Below are 24,046 nucleotides of genomic sequence, written 5' to 3'. Positions count from 1 at the left end.
CGCTTACTGTGTGCAGAGCACTGTACTAAGCGCTTGGGAAGTCCAAGTCGGCAACATCTAGAGACGGTCCCTACTCTCCAACGAGCTCCTCCTCCTCCCCTCCTCCTCCTCCTCATTCATTCCACCGTATTGATTGAGCGCTTACTGTGTGCAGAGCACTGTACTAAGCGCTTGGGAAGTCCAAGTCGGCAACATCTAGAGACGGTCCCTACTCTCCAACGAGCTCCTCCTCCTCCTCCCCTCCTCCTCCTCATTCATTCCATCGTATTGATTGAGCGCTTACTGTGTGCCGAGCACTGTACTAAGCGCTTGGGAAGTACAAGTCGGCAACATCTAGAGACGGTCCCTACTCTCCAACGAGCTCCTCCTCCTCCCCTCCTCCTCCTCCTCCTCTCCTCCTCCTCCTCTCCTCCTCCTCCTCCTCCTCCTCCTCCTCCTCCTTCATTCCACTGTATTTATTGAGCGCTTACTGTGTGCAGAGCACTGTACTAAGCGCTTGGGAAGTACAAATCGGCAACATCTAGAGACGGTCCCAACCCACCAACGGGCTCCTCCTCCCCTTCTCCTCCTCCTCCTCCCCTCCTCCTCTTCCTCCTCCTCCTCCCCACCCCGTTTGCCTCACCCCATTCAGTCAGTCGCCTTGACTGAGCGCTGACCGTGCGCGGAGCACTGGGCTAAGCGCTCGGAAAAGCCCCATTCCGTGGATGGGCCGGGGGCGTCTCCCCCACTCCCTTTAGCGCCTTCTTTTCGCCCCGTTGGCCGAGGAGGGGTCCGCCGAGGTAAGTCCGGGGACCCAGGGGGGCGGGGGACAGGCGGCTTCGTTTTCCAAAATGCAAAAAGAAAAAACACCCTCAAAATCCAAATAAACGAAAAAAGCAACCCCCGGAGTGAGTGGAGGCGGACGAGGTAGGTCGTAAGTTATTTATTTGTGTTAATAGATTCATATTGTTCGATTCATGTGGGTGTCCCCCTCTAAGGGGTAAATTCGTTGTGGGCAATCAATCAATCAATCAATCAATCGTATTTATTGAGCGCTTACTGTGTACAGAGCTGGGAACGGGTCTGCTGCTTTGCTGGAATATGCATTCCCCGGCGTTCAGTACAGTGCCCTGCACGTAGTAAGAGCTCAGTAAGTACTTGGAGTCCTTGCTTCTTCTGTCCCCAGGAGGTGCACGCCTAATAATAATCATAGTATGGAAATACTTACTTTGTGTCCAGCACTGCACTAAGCGCTGGGGTAGAAACAAGATAATCAGGTCAGACACAGTCCCTGTCCCACATAATAATAATAATAATTATTATTATATTAATGATGTGGATATAGCTATAATTCTATTTATTCTGATGGTATTGACACCTACCTACTTGTTTTGTTGTCTGTCTCCCTCTTCTAGACTGTGAGCCCCTTGTTGGGTAGGGACCGTGTCTATATGTAGCCGACTTGTACTTCCCAAGCGCTTAGTCCAGTGCCCTGCACACAGTAAGCGCTCAATAAATACGATTGAATGAATGATTGTTAAGCGCTTACTATGTTTCAAGCGCTGGGGTAGATACAAGGTAATCAGGTTTTTCCACGTGGGACCCACAGACTTAATCCCCATTTTACAGATGAGGGAACTGAGGCCCAGAGCAGTGAAGTGACTTGCCCAAAGTCACACAGCTGATAAGTGGCGGAGGAGGGATTAGAACCCCTGACCTCGGACTCCCAAGCCCGGGCTCTTTCCACTAGGCCACGCTGCGTTGAGTCCCTATTTTCCAGATGAGGAAACTGAGGCACAGAGAACTGAAGTGACCTGCCCAAGGTCAGTAACACTTCGTGCCGCCCGTTGTGGGCAGGGATTGTCTCTTTTTATTGCTGTATTGTACTTTCCAAGCGCTTAGTACAGTGCTTTGCCCACAGTAAGCGCTCAATAAATATGAATGAATGCAAATAATGGATTTCGAATTCGAACCCAGGACTTGGGACTCCCAGTTCTGTGCTCTTTCCAGCGGGCCACGGATTCCCTGGCTTGTAGCTGGGTGGGGGACATAGGGGCTTTGAGGGTTGTTCAGGGGTATTCATTCATTCATTGTCAGTCAGTCGTATTTATTGAACACTTACTGTGTGCAGAGCACTGTACTAAGCGCTTGGGAACTACAAGTTGGCAACATTTAGAGACGGTCCCGACCGAACAACGGGCTCACAGTCTATAAGGGGAAGACAGACAAAAAAAACAAAACATGTAGACAGGTGTCAAGGTTGTCAGAACAAATAGAACTAAAGCTATATGCACATCATTAACAAAATAAATAGAGCAGTAAATATGTACAAGTAAAATTAATAGAGTAATAAATCTGTACAAATATACAGATTCCCTTTCCCATTCCCATTCCGCTCCTGCTTTCCCGCACCTTGGATTCCCCTCTCCCTTCAGCTCTTGTTGGAATCAACTTGCCAAGCCCAATTTTCACTTGGGAGAAGAAATCATTGTGCAGTACTGCTGCAGAGCAGGGACTCTGGTGAGAATAATACTAATGATGGCATTTGTTAAGCACTTACTGTGTGCGAAGCACTGTTCTAAGCGCTGGAAGGAGAGGATGGAGTGGCAGGACACTTCATTCTTTCCATAATAATAATTATGGTACTTGTGAAGTGCTTACTACATGCTAGGCACTGTACTAAGCGCTGGGGTGGATACCAGTAAATCGTCTGGGGCACAGTCCCTTGTCCCACGTGGGGCTCACAGTCTCAGTCCCCATTTTGTAAACGAGGCGACTGAGGCCCCGTGAGATAATAATAATAATAATGGCATTTATTAAGCACTTACTATGTGCAAAGCACTGTTCTAAGCACTGGGGAGGTTACAAGGTGATCAGGTTGTCCCATGGGGGGCTCCCAGTCTTCACCCCCATTTTGCAGATGAGGTCACTGAGGCCCAGAGAAGTGAAGTGACTTGCCCAAAGTCACACAGCTGAAAATTGGCGGAGCCGGCATTTGAACCCATGACCTCTGACTCCAAAGCCTGGGCTCTTTCCACTGGGCCACACTGTGACTTGCCCAAGGTCACACAGCAGACAAGTGGCAGAGGTGGGATTAGAACCCATGACCTTCTGATTGCCAGGCCTGTGCTCCAGCCACTATACCATGCTGGTAAACTGACGGGCTCTGCGTTCAGAGTGCTGAATTGTACTCTTTCCATGCGCTTAGTACAGTGCTCTGCACAGAGTGAGCGCTCAAATACGATTGAATGAATGAATAAAGCCCTACTCTCAGCCTCTTTCCTGTCCCATTCAGGGGTCCCTGGGCTGGGAGAGCCCCCCAACTGCTTCCTGGGACCTGGAGACTGTACAGAAGGGGTCTTTGCCTTCTGATTGCGTTTTCCTTGGGTGGTGAGGACTTTTAAACTTCTTCACTGGAGGAATTGTTCACCAGCTGGACACCCCAGCGTCCAGGAAAAAGGGAGACCTGAAAGGGCAAAGACACAAAGCTGAACGAAAGGCTCTGTCTCTTCTTAAATCCAGGGGTCCGACTTGTGCTTCCTAAGCACTTAGTACAGTGCCTGGACAAAGTAAGCACTTAATAAATATGATTGAATGAATGAATGAAAGAAAGATGAACCAGATTGGTCACAAGGGTCATGTAGAGAGCAGGAACAGATAAATTATTCCACACTTTACAGATGAGGCAACTGAGGCACAGAGAAATTTATTTCTTGTACTTGTACTTCCCAAGTGCTTAGTACAGTGCTGTGCACACAGTAAGCACTCAATAAATGCGATTGAATGAATGAATGAATGAATTTGCCCCTCTAGATGGTCAGCTCACTGTGGGCAGGGAGCATAATAATAATAATAATGGCATTTATTAAGCGCTTACGATGTGCAAAACACCGTTCTAACCCCTGGGGAGGTTACAAGCTGATCAGATTGTCCCACAGGGGCTCACAGTCTTAATCCCCATTTTACAGATGAGGGAACTGAGGCACAGAGAAGTTAAGTGAGTTGCCCAAAGTCACACAGCTGAAAATTGGTGGAGCTGGGGTTTGAACCCATGACCTCTGACTCCAAAGCCCGTGCTCTTTTCACTGAGCCATGCTGCTTCTCTAAGCAGGGGGATAACATGTCTACCCCCCTCTGTTATACCATGCTCTCCCAAGCACTTACTCCAGTGCTCTGCACACAGTAAGCGCTCAAATACCATTGATTGATTGCCCAAAGTCACACAGTGGGGAAGCGGAGTGGTCAGAATTTCATTCATTCATTCAATCGTATTTATTGAGCGCTTACTGTGGGCAGAGCACTGTATTAAGTGCTTGGGAAGTACAAGATTTAGAACCTGGGTCATTTTATTTCCAGGCCTGTGGTCTTTCCACTAAGTCATGGTGCTTCTCCCCTAACCCGCCCCACCCTTTTTTTTAAAAAAAAAAAATGGTATTTTTAAAATAGTATTTGTTATGTGCCAGGCACTGTTCTAAGAGCTGGGGGTAGATACAAGCTAATCAGATTGGACACAGCCCCACCGCATGGGGCTCGCAGTCTTAATCTCCGTTTTACAGATGAGGGAACTGAGGCCCAGAGAAGTGAAGTGACTTGTCCAAGGTCACACAGCAGGCAAGAACTGGTGGAGTTGGGATTAGAACCCAGATCCTTCTGCTTCCCAAACCCGCGCTCTATCGCCTAGGCCACGCTGCTTCTCCCTTGTCTCAGGCCAAGGGACTTGGTTTTCTGTGGCAGGCTGAGAGCCAGGATTTCTTTCTGAGCAGCGGCTGTTTTTGGGCTCTGTCCTGGCCCTTCCTGATAGGGAGAGCGCTTCATTGTGGGCTAACACTGCCCTCTCCAGAGAACCCACACAATGACAAGTTCGGGCCTGCAGAGTCTCCTGAGGGGGGAGAGGATCCATTCAAGCGCTTACTACAGTGCTCTGCACTCAGTAAGCGCCCAATAAGTACGATTGAATACCCTCTCCCCCTTGGCTCCTGCTTGCCTGCACTTTGGATCCCCCTTGGAATGAACAAACTGAAGAGTTGGGGGAAGGGGAAGAGTGTGTGTGTGTGCGTGTGTGTGTGTGATATTAGTAACAATAATAATAATGATGGCATTTATTCAGCGCTTACCACGTGCAAAGCACCGCTCTAAGCGCAGGTTGTCCCACGTGGGGCTCACAGTCTTAATCCCCATTTTACAGATGAGGTAACTCAGGCGCAGAGAAGCTAAGCGCCTTGCCCAAAGTCACACAGCTAAGCATTGGAGCCGGGATTTGAACCCATGACCTCGTGGCTTGGTGGAAAGAGCCCGGGCTTGGGAGTCAGAGGTCACGGGTTCAAATCCTGGCTCCGCCACTTGTCAGCTGGGTGACTTTGGGCAAGTCACACATATTCTATTTGTTTGATTTTGTTAATATGTTTTGTTTGGTTGTCCGTTTCCCCCTTCTAGACTGTGAGCCCGCTGTTGGGTAGGGACCGTCTCTATATGTTGCCAACTTGTACTTCCCAAGCGCTTAGTACAGTGCTCTGCACACAGTAAGCGCTCAATAAATACGATTGAATGAATGAATGAATGAATTTTCCACTGAGCCATGAAGCTCCCCTCTAGATTGACTGAGACTGTGAGCTCCTATGTGGTACAGGGACTATATCCAACCTGATTCACTTGGATCCACCTCAGCACTTAGTATAATAATAATAGTAATAGGATTTGTTAAGCATTTGCTTACTATGTGCCAGACACTGTACTAAGTGCTGGGGTGGATAAAAACAAATAGGGTTAGACACAGTCTCCTGTTCCACTTAGGGACTCGCAGTCTCAGGTGACCAGGAGCCCATTATGAATTTAGGGATGTTGAAATATTGTCGTTGTTTATGGTACCTATTCAATGTTTACTAAGTACAGCGCCTGGCACAAAGTGCTGGGGTAGAGAGAAGATCATCAGATTGGACACAGTCCCTGTCCCACACAGGGCTCACGGTCTTAATCCCCATTTTATAGATGAGGTAACTGAGGCCCAGAAAAGTTAAGTGACTTGCCCAAGGTCACACTGCAGATAAGTGGCAGAGCTGGGATTAGAACCCATGACCTTCTGACTCCCAGCCCATGCTGCTTCTCTAGTACAGTGCCTGGCACATAGTAAGTGCTTAACAAATACCACAATTATTATTACTTATTATTATTAGGCTCATTGTGGACAGGGAGTGATCCTTGAATGATACAGAGAAGCAGCATGACCTAGTGGATAGAGCACAGGCTTGGGGGTCATAATGACCTGAGTTCTAATCCCCGCTCCACCATCTGTCTGCTCTTTGACCTTGGGTAGGTCACTTCACTTCTCTGGGCCTCAGTTACCTCATCTGTAAAATGGGGATTAAGACTGTGAGCCCTGTGTGGGACAGGGACTGTGTCCAATCTATCTTCTCTCTACCGCAGCACTTTGTATCAGGCACTGTGCTTAGTAAGCACTTAACAGGTACCATAAACAACAGTATTTCAACATCCCCGAACTCATAATGGGCTCCTGGTCACCTGGCTCAACCCCATCCCACCACTCTGTTCTGAATCCTGCCAGAATGTCACCTGTTTGAGGAAAAACAAACTTCCCTGAAACTTTTGAGGTATTGCAGGATGACATTCCCCTTTTTTCCCCTTAACAAGATTGTCTGCCTGACTGAAATTTTCCTCCAGACTCTCTCTGGGAGACACCATTTCACCTGCTGCAGGTAGTTTCTTTGGAGGGATCCAGGAGAGCTCCATTTACCAAGAGCGATAAATTCTTTGAAGGCCGGGATCACTTATTCCCTCTGTACAGAATCAGTCAGTTTGTACTGTGTGCTTACTCTGGGCAGAGCACTGTACTAAACGCTTGGGAGAGTACAATATAAGAGACATTCCTTGCACACAGTGAGCTTACAGGGGGAGACAGACAATATAAATAAAATTATAGACATGTACATAGGTGCTATGGGGCCGGGAGGGGAGATGAATAAAGGGAGCAAGTCAGGGCAACACAGAAGGGAGTGCTTACTGCAGGAGTATTGTAGTTTAGAGCAGTGCCTAAGCACTGTAAGCTGCCAAGGGTTGGGACAGGATGGGAAAAGAGGAGATGGGGCTGTTTAGGCTCCTTTACGTACCACAGGTGAGCAAACAGGGTACCTGCTGAAAAACAGTGTGGTTTAGTGGAAAAAGCATCAGCCTCGGAGTCAGGACACCTAGGTTCTAATCTGGACATTCCCCTTGCCTGCTGCATAACTTTGGGCAAGTTGCTTAACGTCACTGTGCCTGTTAACTCCACTGTAAAATCCCAGTGGGAGGGTGCTTAGGGTTAGAGAAGATGGGACTTTCTGAAGATCTTTAGCAGGGAGAGTCAAGAATGAGGCACAATAAGTAGGTTAATGTGAAAAGAATGAAGAGTGTAAAGGGGTGTAGTAACGGAAACAAGTAGAAAAGTAGGTGGAGAGACAGTTGACAGCATTACAGACAAAAGTCAGGAGTTTCTGTTTGATGTGGATGAGAATGAGCAACTCCTGGAAGTTTTTAAGGTATTGGGGGATGTGTAGAGAATGATGTTGTAGAAAAAATGATCTGGGCAGCAGAACGAAATATAGACGGGAGGCAGGAAGATCAGCAAAGATGCTGATGCAGTAAGCCAAGCTGGGATACGACAAAGGTCTGGACCAGAAGCGGAGGAAATGAGGAGGATGTGGCAAAATGCAAGGGTTTCGCTTTCTAAAAGTTGAGTATCTGAGCCCCCACAAGGTGCAAAACATAGTTCTAGAAGTAGATGGCAAAGATTAATTTATGTGACATTGGCCCTGCCCCCAGTGAATTTATAGCATCTAACAAAGGAGCAAGACAGCAGTTACACATGGTATCTACAGTGAGTTGAAGTTGTGCTGGTGGGTAGAGATTAAGCCAGGGAAGCCTTCCTGGAGGAGGTGGGCCCCGAGCTGTGACTTAACAGGAAGAGAGGAATGTGGCCTATCAGATAGGAAATGGGAGCTTGTTTTATACAAAAGGGTCTTCAGGGCATTGAACCTGTATTTTATTTTAGTCCCTGCTAAATCAAAGGTTCCTTGAGGTCAGGAATCATGTCTGCTATTATTCATTCATTCAATCAATCGTATTTATTGAGCGCTTACTGTGTGCAGAGCATTGTACTAAGCGCTTGGGAAGTACAAGTCGGCCACATATAGAGACGGTCCCTACCCAACAGCAGGCTTGTCTGATAACTATTATATTATAGTATATAAAATATATTAACTAATAATCATAGCTATTAATATGTAACATATTATACTCTTCCAAGTGCTTTGTACAGTGCTCTGCACAAAGTGCTCAATAAATACCATTGATTGGTTTGGAGAGGAAAGCTCTTAAAAGATCTGGATATTTAAAAACACTCCAGCTACTCTAAGAATCTATAAAACCCTCCCTGATTTGATCTCCCCACCGCTAGACTGTAAAGTCATTATAGGCAGGGGATGTGTCTTTATTATTGTACTCTCCCAAGCGGTGCTGGGAGCCGTCTCAGGCTTGGAGATGGTTGGTGTTTTAACCTGTTTTCATCCCCGTTCTCCCTCACAGTCGCCTTTAGGGCTAATTAGTTGCCACTTCTGAGGGACGTGAGGGTCACTGGGGATTGTGCCGTGGGTACCCAGCGTGGCTCAGTGGAATAGAGCACGGGCTTTGAAGTCAGAGGTCATGGGTTCAAATCCCAGCTCCGCCAATTGTCAGCTGTATGACTTTGGGCAAATCACTTGACTTCTCTGTGCCTCAGTTACCTCATCTGTAAAATGGAGATTAAGACTGTGAGCCCCCTGTGGGACAACCTGATCACCTTGTACCTCCCCAGCGCTTAGAACAGTGCTTTGCACATAGTAAGTGCTTAATAAATGCCATTATTATTATTATTATTGTATGGTGCTCTGCACACAGTTAAGCTCTCAATAAATACGTTTGAATGAATGAATCCTTGAGGAAGTCTTGAGCAAGGTGTGTTTTCATCTGGGCGGTGAATTGTCTTTCACAGCTTAGGGGTTAGACACTAGCTGAAGATTCTGAAGGACGCAGGCTTTGCATTTTGGCTCCTTCAGTACCTCTGGAGGAGATACGGCCCTAGTCATATTGTCCGTTCACGGACTTCTGTCATTGACACCTCCTACCCAAGGAAGCCACAGAAGGCAAGTGAGGCCCTTTCTGAATCAAGCTTGGTTAAAAAGAAACCATATTAGTACAGACTTCACCAAGTTCCATCCCTGTGATTCTCTGAACCCTAACCCCCACCTTTATAAAAAAAATTCTGCTTAAGCAAGGACTGTCTTTCGTTTGTGTGTATGTGTGTGTGTTTTTCTGTTTTTGTTTTTAGTTGACCACCATACAGTGCTTCCTGTCTCAACTGAATGAAGATCCTTAGTCCAATGTAGAGCCCGGGCTTGGGATCCAGAGGTTGTGGGTTCTAGTCCCGCTCTGCCACTTGTCTGCAATGTGACTTTGGGCAAGTCACTTCACTTCTCTGTGCCTCAGTGACCTCATCTGTAAAATGGGGATGAAGACTGTGAGCCCCACGTGGGACAACCTGATTACCTTGTATCTATCCCAGCACTTAGAACAGTGTTTGGCACATAATAAGCGCTTAACAAATACCGTCATTATTACTCTTATTATTACTATTACTAAGTAGTCTGTACAAGGAATGTTTCCAACAGAGCTACATCACTGTGACCCTTTTTATTTTTTCCTCTCCTTCCTAATAACTGTGGTGTTTAAGCACTTAATATGTGCTAAGTGCTGGGATAGATGCAATCAGTACAGGCAGTCCCTGTCCCACATGGTCTAACCAGGAGGGAGAAAAGGTATTTTAATGGCCATTTCTCAGGTGAGGAAATAGAGGCTCAGAGACGTAAAGTGATTTGCCCAGGGGAGGCAAGTGGCAGAGCTGGGATTGGAAGTCAGGAGTCCTACAACTCCATTGTACTTTCCCAAGTGTTTAGTACAGTGCTATGCACACGGTGAACAACATGGCATAGTGGATAGAACATGGGCCTGGGAGACAGAAGGTCATGGGTTCTAATTCCAGCTCCGTCACTTGTCTGCTGTATGACCTTGGGCAAGTCACTTCTCTGTGCCTCAGTTACCTCATCTGTGAAATGGGGACTTCACCTGGGGAGTGAGACTGAGCACCCCAGGTGGGCCAGGGACTTTGCCCAACCCAAATTGCTTGTATCCACCTCAGTGCTTAGTATAGTGCCTGGCATATAGTAAGTGTTTAACAAATACTATAATAATAATTATTATTACCCAATATATACCACTGATTGATAGGCCATCTTGACATCCCTGAACTGAGAGGATCAGCAATAGAGCTAAAAGAAGGATGGGGCCGGTGGGGGGAGGCAGGGGGAACATTTCTAAAAGCCCTTCAATCAATGGTATTTGAGTCCTTTTTGTTCAGGGCACTGTATTAAGCACTTTTTAATGGTACTTGTTGAGCGCTTACTATGTATCAGGCACTGTTCTAAGCACTGGGGAAAGGTCAAAAACAGTAGCGTTGCTAAGGAATCCCTGCCCACAAGGAGTTTACAATCTGGGGGGGGTGGGGGGCAGACATTAAAATACATTTCCAGGCCATTGCCATAATCCCTTTCAGTTGGAACCCTAAGTGAGCTACTAAGTCAAAGTGAGTTTAACTATCTGAATTGTTATTCTTCCAAACACTTAGTACAGTGCTTTTCACTCAGTAAGCACTCAATGAATACGACCGATTAAAAGAGGAAAATGTCCTGCTTTTGCTATCTAAGCCCTAGTTCCCACAGAAGGTGGTCTTTCCTAGATTCTTAAACCCCTCTTCCTAGTAGCCCCCAATCTAGCGTTAAAATGCCACATACTGGTATGAGGCAGAAGGAACCACAATATAAGCAAGAGCCTCTTAAACTGTAAACTTAGTGGTTTTGGTAATTATACAAACAACTGTGGTATTTGTCAAGCCCTTATTATATGCTAAGTGCTGGGGTAGAGACAAGATAATCGGGTCCCACGTGGAACTCACAGTCTAAGGGAGAGAGAGAACTCTTCCAAAACTGTGTAGTACAGAACCAATATTAAATGGGGTAATTATCCTCTGATTTGATCCATCTTTGAAAAGGTGCTAAAAAGATGAGACATCAGGGGAAGGTAGACCATTTGATTTTGTGTCCCCTCCTCTTGGTTGGGTGGGTGGCGAGGGACGGTTGGGATGTGTTCCTCTCTTAGGCTTTTGAGATAATCTTGCTTCCCCTGTGTCCTTTCCTTGGTCCTCTGCAAACACGGGTCCAATCTCCACTTTCATTCAGAAGTGCGTATCTTGAATTTTTCAAAGAATTGCCTCTGTTCTCCCCTCTGCCATTTGGTTTTTCAGTTTAGCAGAATCATCCTTCTTTAGGGTAGTGGAGGAATGATCTCCTTCATTTTCCAAAACTCAATTTCACTGATGTCCCGGATCACTTTGTATCTACCCCAGTGTTTAGTACAGCACAAGGCACAGAATAAGTGCTTAATGAATACCACTCATTATAATTATTATTTCCATAGAGCAGTTATTGAAAGTAAATGAAAGCCAAATCCTTCTGAAGCCTGGGAGTCAGAGGACCTGGGTTCTAATTCTGGCTCTGCCACTTGCCTGCTGTGTGACCTTGGGCGAGTCACTTCCCTTCTCTGTGCCTCAATTTCCTCATCTGAAAAATTGGGCAAGTCAACTTCTCTGTGCCTCAGTTACCTCATCTGTAAAATGGGGATTAAGACTGTGAGCCCCCCGTGGGGCAACCTGATCACCTTGTAACCTCCCCAAGCACATAGAACAGTGCTCTGCACATAGTAAGCGCTTAATAAAAAAAATGCCATTATTATTATTAATACCTCTCCTCCCTCATACTTAGACTGTGAGCCCTGTGTGGAATCTGATTTATTTCGTATCTACCCCAGCACTTAGTACAGTACTTGATACATAATAATATTATTATTATTATGTGTCCTGTTTTTTGTTTTGGAACCCCTGAATGTGCTAGGTAAGATGGAGCTTGAGAAGAAGGTAGCTTTTACTTAGTGTTTTTTAATCGTCTGAAACGATTTCCTCATTTGAAATCCCTCAAATGAGAAAACTCCCCAGGAATCCGGGGCCGTATTTGGTGTGTGACATCTGTGTCACTGTTCAGAAGGAGAATGAACAAGACATCTTAAGTACTTTTAAGAGGCTCCCAAGCTCCCCTTTCCTTTTAGATGAATAGGGTAAATTCACACCTCTTGAGGCTATTGTACTGGTCTGATAAATTGCGGAGCAAAACAACAGTTCTATCCTGGGGAGAAATGTACACCAAGAGTATGTATGTGACTGAATTTCCAAGTGGTATTCAAATGCTTATTGCGTGGAGGGGTGGTAAGCACTGATTTGAATCTCAGTCGTCTGACCCACCCCTTTGTAGACCACCACATTCTTGGCTTCCAAAAGGAGCTTCCAAAGTGTTTTCCATAGCTGCTTCCAGATGCTGAGAACAGCAGTTCCAGATAACACTGGAATTTAAGGAGACCCTTGGCCTGGTTTAGAAGCAGTGGCCTATTCATCCCAAATGAGATGAAGTGAAACGAAGGTACCTTTCTGTGAAGGCGCATCTGGTAATAATGAAGGCGGTAATAATAATAATTATGGTATTCATTATGTGCCAGGCACTCCTGGGGTAGACAAGCAAATTCATTCATTCAATCGTATTTATTGAGCGCTTACTGTGTGCGGAGCACTGTACTAAGCGCTGGGGAAGTACAAGCCGGCAACATACAGTGTTGTATGTTGTACAACATTGTATGTTGTTGTAACATGCAACATACAGCGCTGCTTAGAGAAGCAGCGTGGCTCATTGGAAAGAGCACGGGCTTTGGAGTCAGAGGTCATGGTTCAAATCCCAGCTCCGCCAATTGATAGCTGTGTGACTTTGGGCAAGTCACTTAATTCCTCTGGGCCTCAGTTACCTCATCTGCAAAATGGGGATTAAGACTATGAGCCCCAAGTGGGACAACCTGATCACCTTGTATCCTCCCCAGCGCTTAGAACAGTGCTTTGCACATAGTAAGCGCTTAACAAATGCCATCATTATTATTATTATTATTATACAGAGATGGTCCCTACCCAACAACAGGCTCGGGTTCCTGTCTCGCATTTGGCTCACAGTCTCGGACCCTATTTTACTGATGAGGTAACTGAGGCACATTAGTGAAGTGACTTGCCCAAGGTCTCACAGCAGACAAGTGGCAGAGCTGAGATTAGAACCCATGACCTTCCGATTCCCAGGCCCGTGTTCTATCCACTACGCCATGGCACTAAGCGCTTCTCTGTGTCAGGCAGTGTACTAAGCGCTGGGGTAGGTACAAAGGTAATCAGGGACTCCCAGTCTAAGAGGAAGAACAGGTGTCGAATAACTGTTTTGCAAGTGAGGAAATGGAGGCACTGAGTTCCACAAGGACTCACAGCAGGCAGATGGCGGAGCTGGGATTAGAACCCAGGTCCTCTGATTTACAGTAGATTTTGCAGCTTCTCTCTGCCTAACGACTTGTCCAGGGAAACCCTAGATAATTCCTAACTGGCCCTTTTATAATAATGATGGTATTTGTTCATTCATTCAATTGTATTTATTGCACTTACTGTCTGCAGAGCACTGTACTAAGCGCTTGGGAAGTACAAGTCGGCAACACAGAGAGACGGTCCCTACCCAATGAAGGGCTCACAGTCTAGAAGGGGGAGACAGATAACAAAACAAAACATGTAGACAGGTGTCAAAATCATCAAAACAAATAGAATTAAAGCTATATTCATTCAATCATATTTATTGAGTGCTTACTGTGTGCAGAGCACTGTACTAAGCTCTTGGGAAGTACAAGTTGGCAACATATAGAGACGGTCCCTCCCTAACAGCGGGCTCACAGTCTAGAAGGGGGAGAATATACACATCATTAACAAAATAAATAGAATAGTAAATATGTACAAGTAGAGTAATAAATCTGTACAAATATATACAAGTATTGTGGAGAGGGGAAGGAGGTAGGGTCGGGGGGATGGGGAGGAGGAGAGGAAAAAGAGGGCTCAGTCTGGGGTTAAGCGCTTACTATGTGCCAAGCACTGTTCTAAGCACTGGGGTAGTTACAAGGTAATTAGGTTGTCCTACGTGGAGCTCGCAGTCTCAATCCCCATTTTAAAGATGAGGTAACTGAGTCACAGAGAAGTTAAGTGACTTGTCCAAGGTCACACAGCAGACAAGTGGCAGAGGCGGAATTAGAACCCATGACCTCTGACTCCCAAGCCCGTGCTCTTGTCACTAGGCCATGCTTTATGCTTTTGAGTTGTTGGGCTGACTCAGACTTACATTACTCACCTCCTTCCCCCACTACCATAGAATTTATGTCCAGCTTCAGCTCTTTATGCTCTATTGCTTCTCCCATCTGTAATTTATTTTAGCGTCCATCTCTCCACCTAAATGGAGAGGGCAGGGATTGCGTCTGTTCATTATTGTACTCCTCCCAAGCACTAAATAATAAAAATAATAATGATGGCATTTATTAAGCACTTACTATGTGCAAAGCACTGTTCTAAGCACTGGGAAGGTTACAAGGTGATCAGGTTATCCCACAGGGGGCTCGCAGTCTTAATTCCCATTTTACAGGTGAGGTCACTGAGGCACAGAGAAGTTTAAGTGACTTGCCCAAAGTCACCCAGCTGACAAGTGGGGGAGCCGGGATTTGAAACCATGACCTCTGACTCCAAAGCCCGTGCTCTTTCCACTGAGCCACGCTGCTTCTCTAAATAGAGCATAATCAATCAATCAATCGTATTTATTGAGCGCTTACTATGTGCAGAGCACTGTACTAAGCGCTTGGGAAGTACAAATTGGCATCACATAGAGACAGTCCCTACCCGATAGTGGGCTCACAGTCTAAAAGCATAAGCTCCTTGTGGGCAAAGAATGTGTCTAGTTATTGTTATATTTTACTCTCCGACCACTCAGTACAGTTTTCTACACACATTAAGCACTCAAAAACAATCAAATGACTTGAATGAACAAGTACAGTGCTCTACATAGAGTAAGTGCTCAGTAAATACAATTGATTGAGCGCTTTCTCCCTTCTACCCTCTCCCTCCACCCAAACACACACCTTATTTGGAGACTTGCTATGTTAAAGGGCACAGACTCTCCAAAAAAGGTGTGTGTTTGGGTGGAGGGAGAGGGTAGAAGGGAGAAAGTGCTCAATCTGTTGACTAGCCCAGAGCTAATCTGAATAACCAGACAAGCACACGCAGTTTTTACCTCTGGCCACTCACACCAAAGACCTTGCTGTGAGAACCAGGGCTGAAATAAACCAAATTCCAGTACAGAAATCTAATCTAAACCAGCTCTCTGCCCACTTTCTTTGAGTGAAAGGTTTGATTTCCCTCCAGGCACTTGGATGGATTCAGGATGCCGCATCTATGCCTTGTGACCTCTGTAGCTATTTGGCAACCCCGTGTCATGCGATAGCCTAACCTTGGACAGATGCTGGCTGTTGGCAATTCAGATGAGAGCCTCTAATAATCTCCTTGTGGCTCAGCTTTTCCTTCCAGTGTTTGTAGTTTATCAGCTCACACAAGGAGGAGAGAATTTGGAATGTAGGGCTAGAAAAGGTAGTGGATTCAGGCTTCTGAAAAAACTGGATCCCTGACCTGTATTTCAAGGCAGGGTCTGGGCTTTTTACTTTGCGTGTGCCTAAGTGTTTGATACAGTGCGCTGCACACAATAGGGGTTCAAGAAATGCTGTTGATAATAATAATAATGAGGGTATTTGTTAAGCGCTTACTATGTGCGAAGCACTGTTATAAATGCTGGGGTGGATACAAGGTGATCAGGTTATCCCACGTGGGGCTCACAGTTTTAATCCCCATTTTACAGATGAGGTAACTGAAGCACAGAGATGTTAAGTGACTTGCCCAAAGTCACACAGCTGACAAATGGCGGAGTGGGGATTAGAGCCCACGACCTCTGACTCCCGAGCCCTTGGTCTTTCCACTGAGCCATGCTGCTTGATGATGGGGCTGGTATCCTATGGCAGTATCCTCTTCCCTGGCTCAGCTGATGCATTTATCTATCACTTTTTTGATATTAATAACAATAATAATAATGGTGGCATTTATTAAGTGCTTACTATGTGCAAAGCACCGTTCTAAGCGCTGGGGAGGTTACAAGGTGATCAGGTTGTCCCACAGGGGGCTCACAGTCTTCATCCCCATTTTACAGATGAGAGAACTGAGGCACAGAGAAGTGAAGTGACTTGTCCAAAGTCACACAGCTGGCAATTGGCGGAGCCGGGATTTGAACCCATGACCTCTGACTCCAGAGCCCATGCTCTTTCCACTGAGCCACACTGTTGATGTTAATGTTATTAATCAATCAATCGTATTTATTGAGCGCTTACTGTGTGCAGAGCACTGTACTAAGCGTGCAGAGCACTGTACTAAGCGCTTGGGAAGTACAAGTTGGCAACATATAGAGACAGTCCCTACCCAACAGTGGGCTCACAGTCTAAAAGACAAACAAATTAATGTTTGTTCTCCCCCCACCACCCAAGACTGTAAGCCTGTTTTGGATAGGAAATGTGTCTGTTGTACTCTCCCAAGCACTTAGTACAGTACTCTCCACACAGTAAATGCCCAATAAATACAATTGAATGAATGAATGTGGAAGTTGGCAGATTTTTCTTTTTTCTTTTTTTTTCCATCTCTGTTCCAGGCACTGTACTAAACACTGAGTAATACAGGTTAATCAAGTTGAACACAGTCCATATCCCCTTTGGGGCTCAGGCTTAATCCCTTAATCCCTATTTTATAGATGAGTTAACAGGTACAGAGAAGTTAAGTGACTCACCCAAGGTCACAAATCCCCTGCTCTTTCTTGAACTCTCATTTCTGTTCTCAGTCCCTCATCAAAAGCCCAATGGACGATGGGTCATTCTGCCCCTAGAACAATAAATTAGTGATATCTATTGAGCACTTACTCTGTGCAGTGCACTGTACTAAGCACTTGGGAAAGTAAACTGCAGCTGAGTTGATAGATATGTTCCCACCCATGGTGAATTTACAGTCTAGAAGAGGAGACATATTTAATATAAATAAGTTAGAGGGGTACATAAGTGCTGTGGGGCTGAGGTAATCCCAGCTCCACCAATTGTCAGCTGTGTGACTTTGGCCAAGTCACGTAACTTCTCTGTGCCTCAGTTCCCTCATCTGTAAAATGGGGATGAAGACTGTAAGCCCCCACGTGGGACAACCTGATCACCTTGTATCCTCCCCAGTGGTTAGAACAGTGCTTTGCACATAGTGCTTACCAATGCCATCATTCTTCTTCTTATTATTAAAGGGTGTAAACCCAACTGCCAGGGTGATGAGGAAATGAGGACTTAATCAGGGAAGGCCTCTTGGAGGAGATGTGCTTTTAATTAGACTTTGAAGGTGGGGAGAGTGATTGGTGGTTACGAAGAGGGAGGGAGTTTGGTGATGAGAAATAGGTTGGCGTTAGAGGAACGAAGTGTGTGGGTTGGGTTATATTAGGAAATCAGGGAGGTAAGATAGGAGGGGGCAAGGTGAGTGAGTGCTTTAAAGCTTACGGTAAAGAGTAGAAAAGAATCAAACACTATCAATCAATCAATTGTATTTATTGAGCGCTTACTGTGTGCAGAGTACACAGAGTACACTACACTAATGAAGTGTAGCTACAATTTTCATTTTCCTTGGGAGTGACACACAGAACTTCAACTCTTCTTCCAAGATGACCAGCTTGTGCGAGTGGCTCCTTGGATTTCATCTTCCAGGAGCACTGTACTTGTTTGTTTCTGATCAGTGGGGCTAGACTGCCAAAAAAAAAAAAAAGCCATGATTGTCCCTATCACCTTCCCTGTTTGAAGCCAAAGCCCTGGGAAATGAGACTTTGTGAATCTCTTTCTGGGTGTAGATGGACTCTCCTCCTCTGAAGAGGTGAGAAAAATCTGTCCCTCTCCACACCTCTCTGAGGGAGAGTGAAAAGTCTCTTTTGAGAGTACTTTTCAACTCTTTTTTCTCAAGGAGGAGAGGGGTGAGGGTTATTAAGCCTACCCAGATGCTGTAAGGCTACTGTGAACTGGTTGTATCTCATTAACGATTCCCCTTTCATCTCTGCTGCCTCAAATGTTCTGGGGAGGAAAGTTAATTGCCACCAGCTGACCAGTGGGAAATACATCCGCCTCAGAGGTTTCAAGGGTTGGGTGTCCATCCCTGTCTGAAAGCACAATTGAGCCTGAGCTTTATACTCAGAAAATGAAGCCGGAGTTCAGTCCAAAAGGAATTACCCCATTTCCCCCTCCCACAATCACCAGGCCAATTTAACACCCGTTGGTGGTGTCTTCTACAGATGGCTTTAGCTCGTAAATACCAAGGATTGGTTTTGGCTGTTGCTGCACTCGCAGAATGGAGGGCTGAGGAGTTAGGTGGCTGCCCAAGAATGACTGTAGAGAGCCAGTTTAGCCTCCCACGTCCCTTCTCCCCCTTCCCCAAATCTGCCCTTTCCTTCCTATCCATTCATTCAATCATATGTGCATGGCACATAGTAAGCACTTAACAAATACCATCATTATTATTAGTAAATGCAGAGGATGGGTATGATACAGAAATGCTAAGGACGGCTTTTGGGGTAACATAACATGGGGTGTTGGGCACTAACTGGGGACTCAGGCAAGGTGGGATTTCTACAAAAATGGGGAGAACTGTGCTATCCGGTGGATTTGGGTTGGGAAGGGGAGTTCCCGGCTGGTGTAAGAGTGTGAGTGAAGAGGTGGAGGGGGGAGAACAGAGAGCGAGGTGCCAATAGAGGGTAAAATAGGGGAGGAGCTGGTGAGGAATTCCACTCACTCTTTCATTTAATCGGCTACTGACTCCATGACCCTGAATTTCCTCTAGCTGTGCCATCCTCTCTCCTCTTAGATTGTAAGCCCTTTGAGGGCAGGATTTACTCTCCAACGTGATCACCGGAAACTCGAATGCAGTGTCTTGACGGGAAGCAGCCTGGCCTAGTGGATAGAGCACGGGCCTGGGGGGTCATGGGTTCTAATCCCAGCTCCACCACTTGTCTGCTGCGTGACCTTGGACAAGTGGTTTCACTTCTCTGGGCCTCAGTTCCGTCATCTGCAAAATGGGGATTGAGACCGTGGGCCCCCATGGGACAGGGACTGCGTCCGACCCGATTTATTCGTATCCACCCCGGCGCTTAGTACAGTGCCTGGCACAGAGTAAGCGCTTAACAAATGCCATAGTTATTATTACAGGAGGAGAAGGCTGCCCCTTTGCGGAAAGCGCTGCTCTAGACAGGGAGATGATGCCAGCCTCTAGGGCTCGTTTGGGTGGCACAGGCCAGATGGGCTAAACACCCTGCAAACGGTGTCTTCTTTTTGTTGTTTTCTAGGACCCTGCTGAGGAGGAGATGAGCTCTCTAGTCTACCCGAGCCTGGGCATGAAGGATCGGAAAGCCCTGACCATCCTCCACTACCCTGGGGTGGGCGTGAGCGGGAGCAAGGTCAGCGCAGCCCCCCACGTGGGCTCGGCCGGACTGATGGGCACCCCCGTGGGCCCTCCGCCCTCCAAGCCCCCGCCCTTCAGCCTCCAGGCCGCCCCGCACCTGCTGGCCACCATGCAGCTGCAGAAACTCAATAGCCAGTACCACGGGGTGGCCGTGGCCACGGGGGAGTCGGCGACCCTCCAGACCTGGGCCTTTGGGGCTCAGCCCCTGGGGCCAGCGGGCCCGCTGCCCCCCACCCCCGGGACCCCCAGTCCCGGCATCATAGACTCCGACCCCGTGGACGAAGAGGTGCTGATGTCCCTCGTGGTGGAGCTGGGACTGGACCGGGCCAATGAACTGCCCGAGCTGTGGCTTGGGCAGAACGAGTTTGACTTCGCCACAGACTTTCCCTCCGGCTGCTGATGCCCAGAGATGGGATGAAGCCACTGTGTGTCTCGGAGGAAGGAGGGTGGGGAGGACCGCTGATGCCTGGGGGGAGGGAAGGGGGGATGGAACGATTTTCCCGCTGACCGAAACACAGAGCCCCTTAGATTGGAAGGGGTCTCGGGCTGATGGTCAGAAGGGCTAAGCAAGCCGGAGAGGCAGCGAGGACTTGTTCTCAGGCCAGGAGGGACTTTGGGGCTGTGTAGATGCTACTCCTTGCGGGACTGAGGAGCTAAACTTCTGGAGAACTAGCACTGGACTGTGTATGAGAGAGAGGTTGTCTTCTCTAATGGGTGTGTCCTCTCAGACCTGCCCATTCCAGCCCTATATTCCTTGGATTAATAATCAAATCGCCACTGAAGGATGAGGTGAGGGGCCGGTTGCCTTTGGACTACTGGTCGACCTCCAAGGACAAATGGAAGGGAGAATGCCTCACTCCCTCCTGGTCCCCTTATCGTGGCACTAACGCAAGTCTCCCCCTCTCCCATTTCTTTCCCTTTTTTAAAAAAAAAATTCCTACAGAAGGGGAGGAGGGTGGGGAGCTCGCGCAGATGTGTATATTTTTTTTAAATACAAAAACTGAAGAGATTCCAAATACGCTGCCTGGGTGCCTTGCCGGAAGAGTGTCGCTCCTGCCCATTTCTACCCGCTGGGTTTTGGGGTGGGGGCGGGGATGACACCAGTGCATCAGTCAGTCAATCGATGGTATTTACTGGGCGCCTACTGTGGTCAGAGCTCTGAACTAAGCACCTGGGGGAAAGCACGGTTAAGTTGCAAGACCAGGACCCCGCCGTCAATAAGCTAACAGTCTGTGGAGAGGAGGAAGACAGACAATGACATGACATCTCAAAGCTTCCATCCAATCCAACCATCTCCTCCTTCCTCAGCCCCTCCAGCGAGAGGCTGATGGGAGAGAGCGGGAAAATATCTTTTGCAGCACTGGGGCCTCGGAGGCCAGGGCATGAGCTGATAAGTGCAATGGGCTCCAGGAGGCTGAAGGTTTGCTGATGAAAGCCCCTGTGGTTACCTGTTAAGGGGAAACAATAAAATATTGTGCAGAGAAAGCTGATCTGTAACTGGAGTGCTCTATAAATAGCTTGCACCCGGCCTTCTTGCTTGCATGATGCTTATTTTTTTTAAAAAAAAAACCCAACATTTCTGCTTTGCAGGCTGAGCTCAGGGCAAGAAGAGCATGGAAAGCTCAAGATGTGTTTCCACCTACTGGTCTTTTAACAAGGTGGCCGTCTGGTTATTTTCATAAAGCGACCTCTTTAAAAAATAAAAATTAAAAAATTGGAATTTATGAAGTGCTTCCTTTGTGCCAAGCACTGTTCTAAGCACAGATACAAGTTAATGAGGTTGGACAGAGACCGTGTCCCGCTTGGGGTTCACAGTGTTAATCCCCATTTTACAGGTGAGGTAACTGAGGCCCAGAGAAGTGAAGCGACTTAGAACCCAAGTCATTCTGACTGCGAGGCCCATGCTCTATCCACTAGGCAAAGCTGCTTCTCTGGCCTTTCTGGGGAGAAACGGCTTGGATCAGGAATGGAGTGATTGTGGAATTTGAGTGCTTACTATGTGTTTAGTACTGTACTAAGCATTGAGGTGGATTCAAGTTAATCGTGTTAGAGAAGCAGCGTGGCTCAGTGGAAAGAGCCTGGGCTTTGGAGTCAGAGGTCATGGGTTTGGATCCCAGCTCCTCCAATTGTCAGCTGTGTGACTTTGGGCAAGTCACTTCACTTCTCTGGGCCCCAGTTCCCTCATCTGGAAAATGGGGATGAAGACTGTGAGCCCCCCGTGGGACAACCTGATCAACTTGTAACCTCGCCAGCGCTTAGAACAGTGCTTTGCACATAGTAAGCACTTAATAAATGCCATCATTATTATTATTATGTCAGATCCAGTCCTGTCCCACATGACGCTCTTTATTTCTTTTAATGTTTGTCTCCCCCTCTAGAACATAAACTCATCATGGACAGAGAGTGTATCTGCTATACAGATGTATAATGATAAATGTATATTTATTCATTTAATAATACTTATTAAGAGCTTACTGTGTGCAAAGCACTGTACTAAGAGCTTGGGATAGCACAATTCAACAATAAACAGTGACATTCCCTGCCCACAAGGAGCTCACAGTCTGGGGGGTGATGGGGGGAGGAGGAACAGGCCAGATTAACTTGAATCCACCTCAGTGCACAGAGTACTCCCAAGTACTTACTACAGTGCTCTGTACAGGGAAAGTGCTTAATAAATACCATTGATTGAGGGAGGACTGTTATTAGAGCAGCGTGGCTTAGTGGCAGGAGCACAGGCTTGAGAGTCAGAGGACATGGGTTCTAATCCCAGCTCTGCCACTTGTCTGCTGTGTGGCCTCGGGTAAGTCATTTCACTTCTCCGTGCCTCAGTTACCTCATCTGTAAAATGGGGATGCCCCACATGGGACAGGGACTGAGTCCAACCCGAGTTGTTTGTGTTCACCCCAGCGCTTAGTACAAAGCCTGGCACATAGTAAGTGCTTAACAAAATGCCATAATAATAATAATTATTATTATTATTACTATTACCCTCCCTTCTGCATCACCTATGCACTTGAATCTGTCCCCTTAAGCACTTTGATTGTAGCCCCTTCCCCAGCCCCACAGCACTTCTATACGTATCCGTTTGTAATGTATTTAATGTCTGTTTCCCCTCTAGTCTGCAAATCCTTTGTGGGCAACAATTTTCTACTCCTACTCTTATATATCGTACTCTCCCAAGCGCTTTAGTAAAGTGCTCTGGACTCATTAAGTGCTCAACAAATACCACTGATTGATTGTTCCAGTTTAAAACCTGGAATTAAAAGGCAGCATAACCTAAATATTTTCGAGCTTATAACCACCCTCCCTCCCCAGGCTCCCTGTCGGGGCATGTAGAAACAAAATTAAGCATGTTTTGAACTGCATCACACTTAACTTTTATTCCTTTTAAGTGGAGACCTGAATGCTATCTCTGAGCCCCAGAGCCACTGTTCCCTTTCACCCCTCTGCCCATTGTTCGTTGTATGACCTTGGGAAAATCACTTAACTTTTCTGGGCCTCAGTTCTCTCATCTGCAGAATAGGGATAGAATACCTGTTCATTCATTCATTCAATAGTATTTATCGAGCGCTTACTGTGTGCAGAGAACTGTACTAAGCGCTTGGGAAGTACAAGTCGGCAACATACAGAGACAGTCCCTACCCAACAACGGGATCACAGTCTAGAAGGGGGAGACAGACAACAAAACAAAACATGTAGACGGGTGTCAAAACCGTCAGAATAAATAGAATTATAGCTATATGCACATCATTAATAAAATAGAGTAGTAAATATGTACAAGTAAAATAAATAGAGTAATAAATATGTGCAAATATATACAAGTGCTATCAGGGGGAGGGAAGGAGGTTATCCCTTCAAATCGGGTCCAACCTGATAAACTTTCATCTAGCTCAGAGTTTAGAATAGTGCTTGACACGGAACAATACCAGTGGAAAAAAAAAAGTGGTTGTGAGTACACAAGTGCACAGTTGGCACTGAAGTGGGCCCTGAGAGAGAAGAGATCAGGAGTCAGAAAGAGAGCTGGACTCTCTCTCTTTCTCTCTCTGTCTCTCTCTCTCTCTCACACACACACATACAAATTTATCATGATAGACATCTCTGGTATGGTACGGAGGAGGTAAGGAGAGGAACAGCCACCAAACCCCCCACTTCTTGCCCTAAGGACCCCCAGTTGACCAGCCAAAAGTCAGCCTGATGGCTTGATGGAGGGGCGAGGTGGACACCTGAGCTGCTATCTCTCTCTTCCCCCTGCCATCGCCGGAATTCCACACTGCCGGAGCTTTGATCGCCGTTGGCCGGAAGCGGGATTTTCACAAGTCTCAAAGCCATCTTTGATAGCAGGAGGATGCAAAATTCCCGTCTCTCCCCCCCCAGTTTCCCTCCCACCTCTAGCCCACTTGACTGAGGACTGACTGCTTGGATCATCCCTCTAGACTCTAAATCATTATGGGCAGGTAACGTGTCTGCTAATTCTGTTGCACTGGG

General features: G+C 46.7%; 1 protein-coding gene across 1 annotated transcript; it reads left to right on the top strand.

Moving 5' to 3' along the window:
• Positions 1-555: 555 nt before the first annotated feature.
• Positions 556-21,046, top strand: CITED1 (Cbp/p300 interacting transactivator with Glu/Asp rich carboxy-terminal domain 1). Its single transcript, XM_038748602.1, has 2 exons — positions 556-779; positions 19,446-21,046. Exon 2 carries the CDS (start codon positions 19,464-19,466, stop codon positions 19,959-19,961), a length of 498 nt encoding a protein of 165 aa, XP_038604530.1. The 5' UTR covers positions 556-779; positions 19,446-19,463; the 3' UTR covers positions 19,962-21,046.
• Positions 21,047-24,046: the final 3,000 nt, after the last annotated feature.

The sequence above is a fragment of the Tachyglossus aculeatus genome, chromosome 6 (genome assembly GCF_015852505.1).
Source record: "Tachyglossus aculeatus isolate mTacAcu1 chromosome 6, mTacAcu1.pri, whole genome shotgun sequence".
NCBI lineage: Eukaryota > Metazoa > Chordata > Mammalia > Monotremata > Tachyglossidae > Tachyglossus > Tachyglossus aculeatus.
The sequence above is the reverse complement of the archived record's forward strand: the minus strand, read 5'-3'. Positions and strand labels throughout refer to the sequence as shown.

Excerpts from the sequence above, each read along its gene's own strand:
- CITED1 (XM_038748602.1), top strand. The coding sequence starts at position 19,464 with ATGAGCTCTCTAGTCTACCCGAGCCTGGGCATGAAGGATCGGAAAGCC.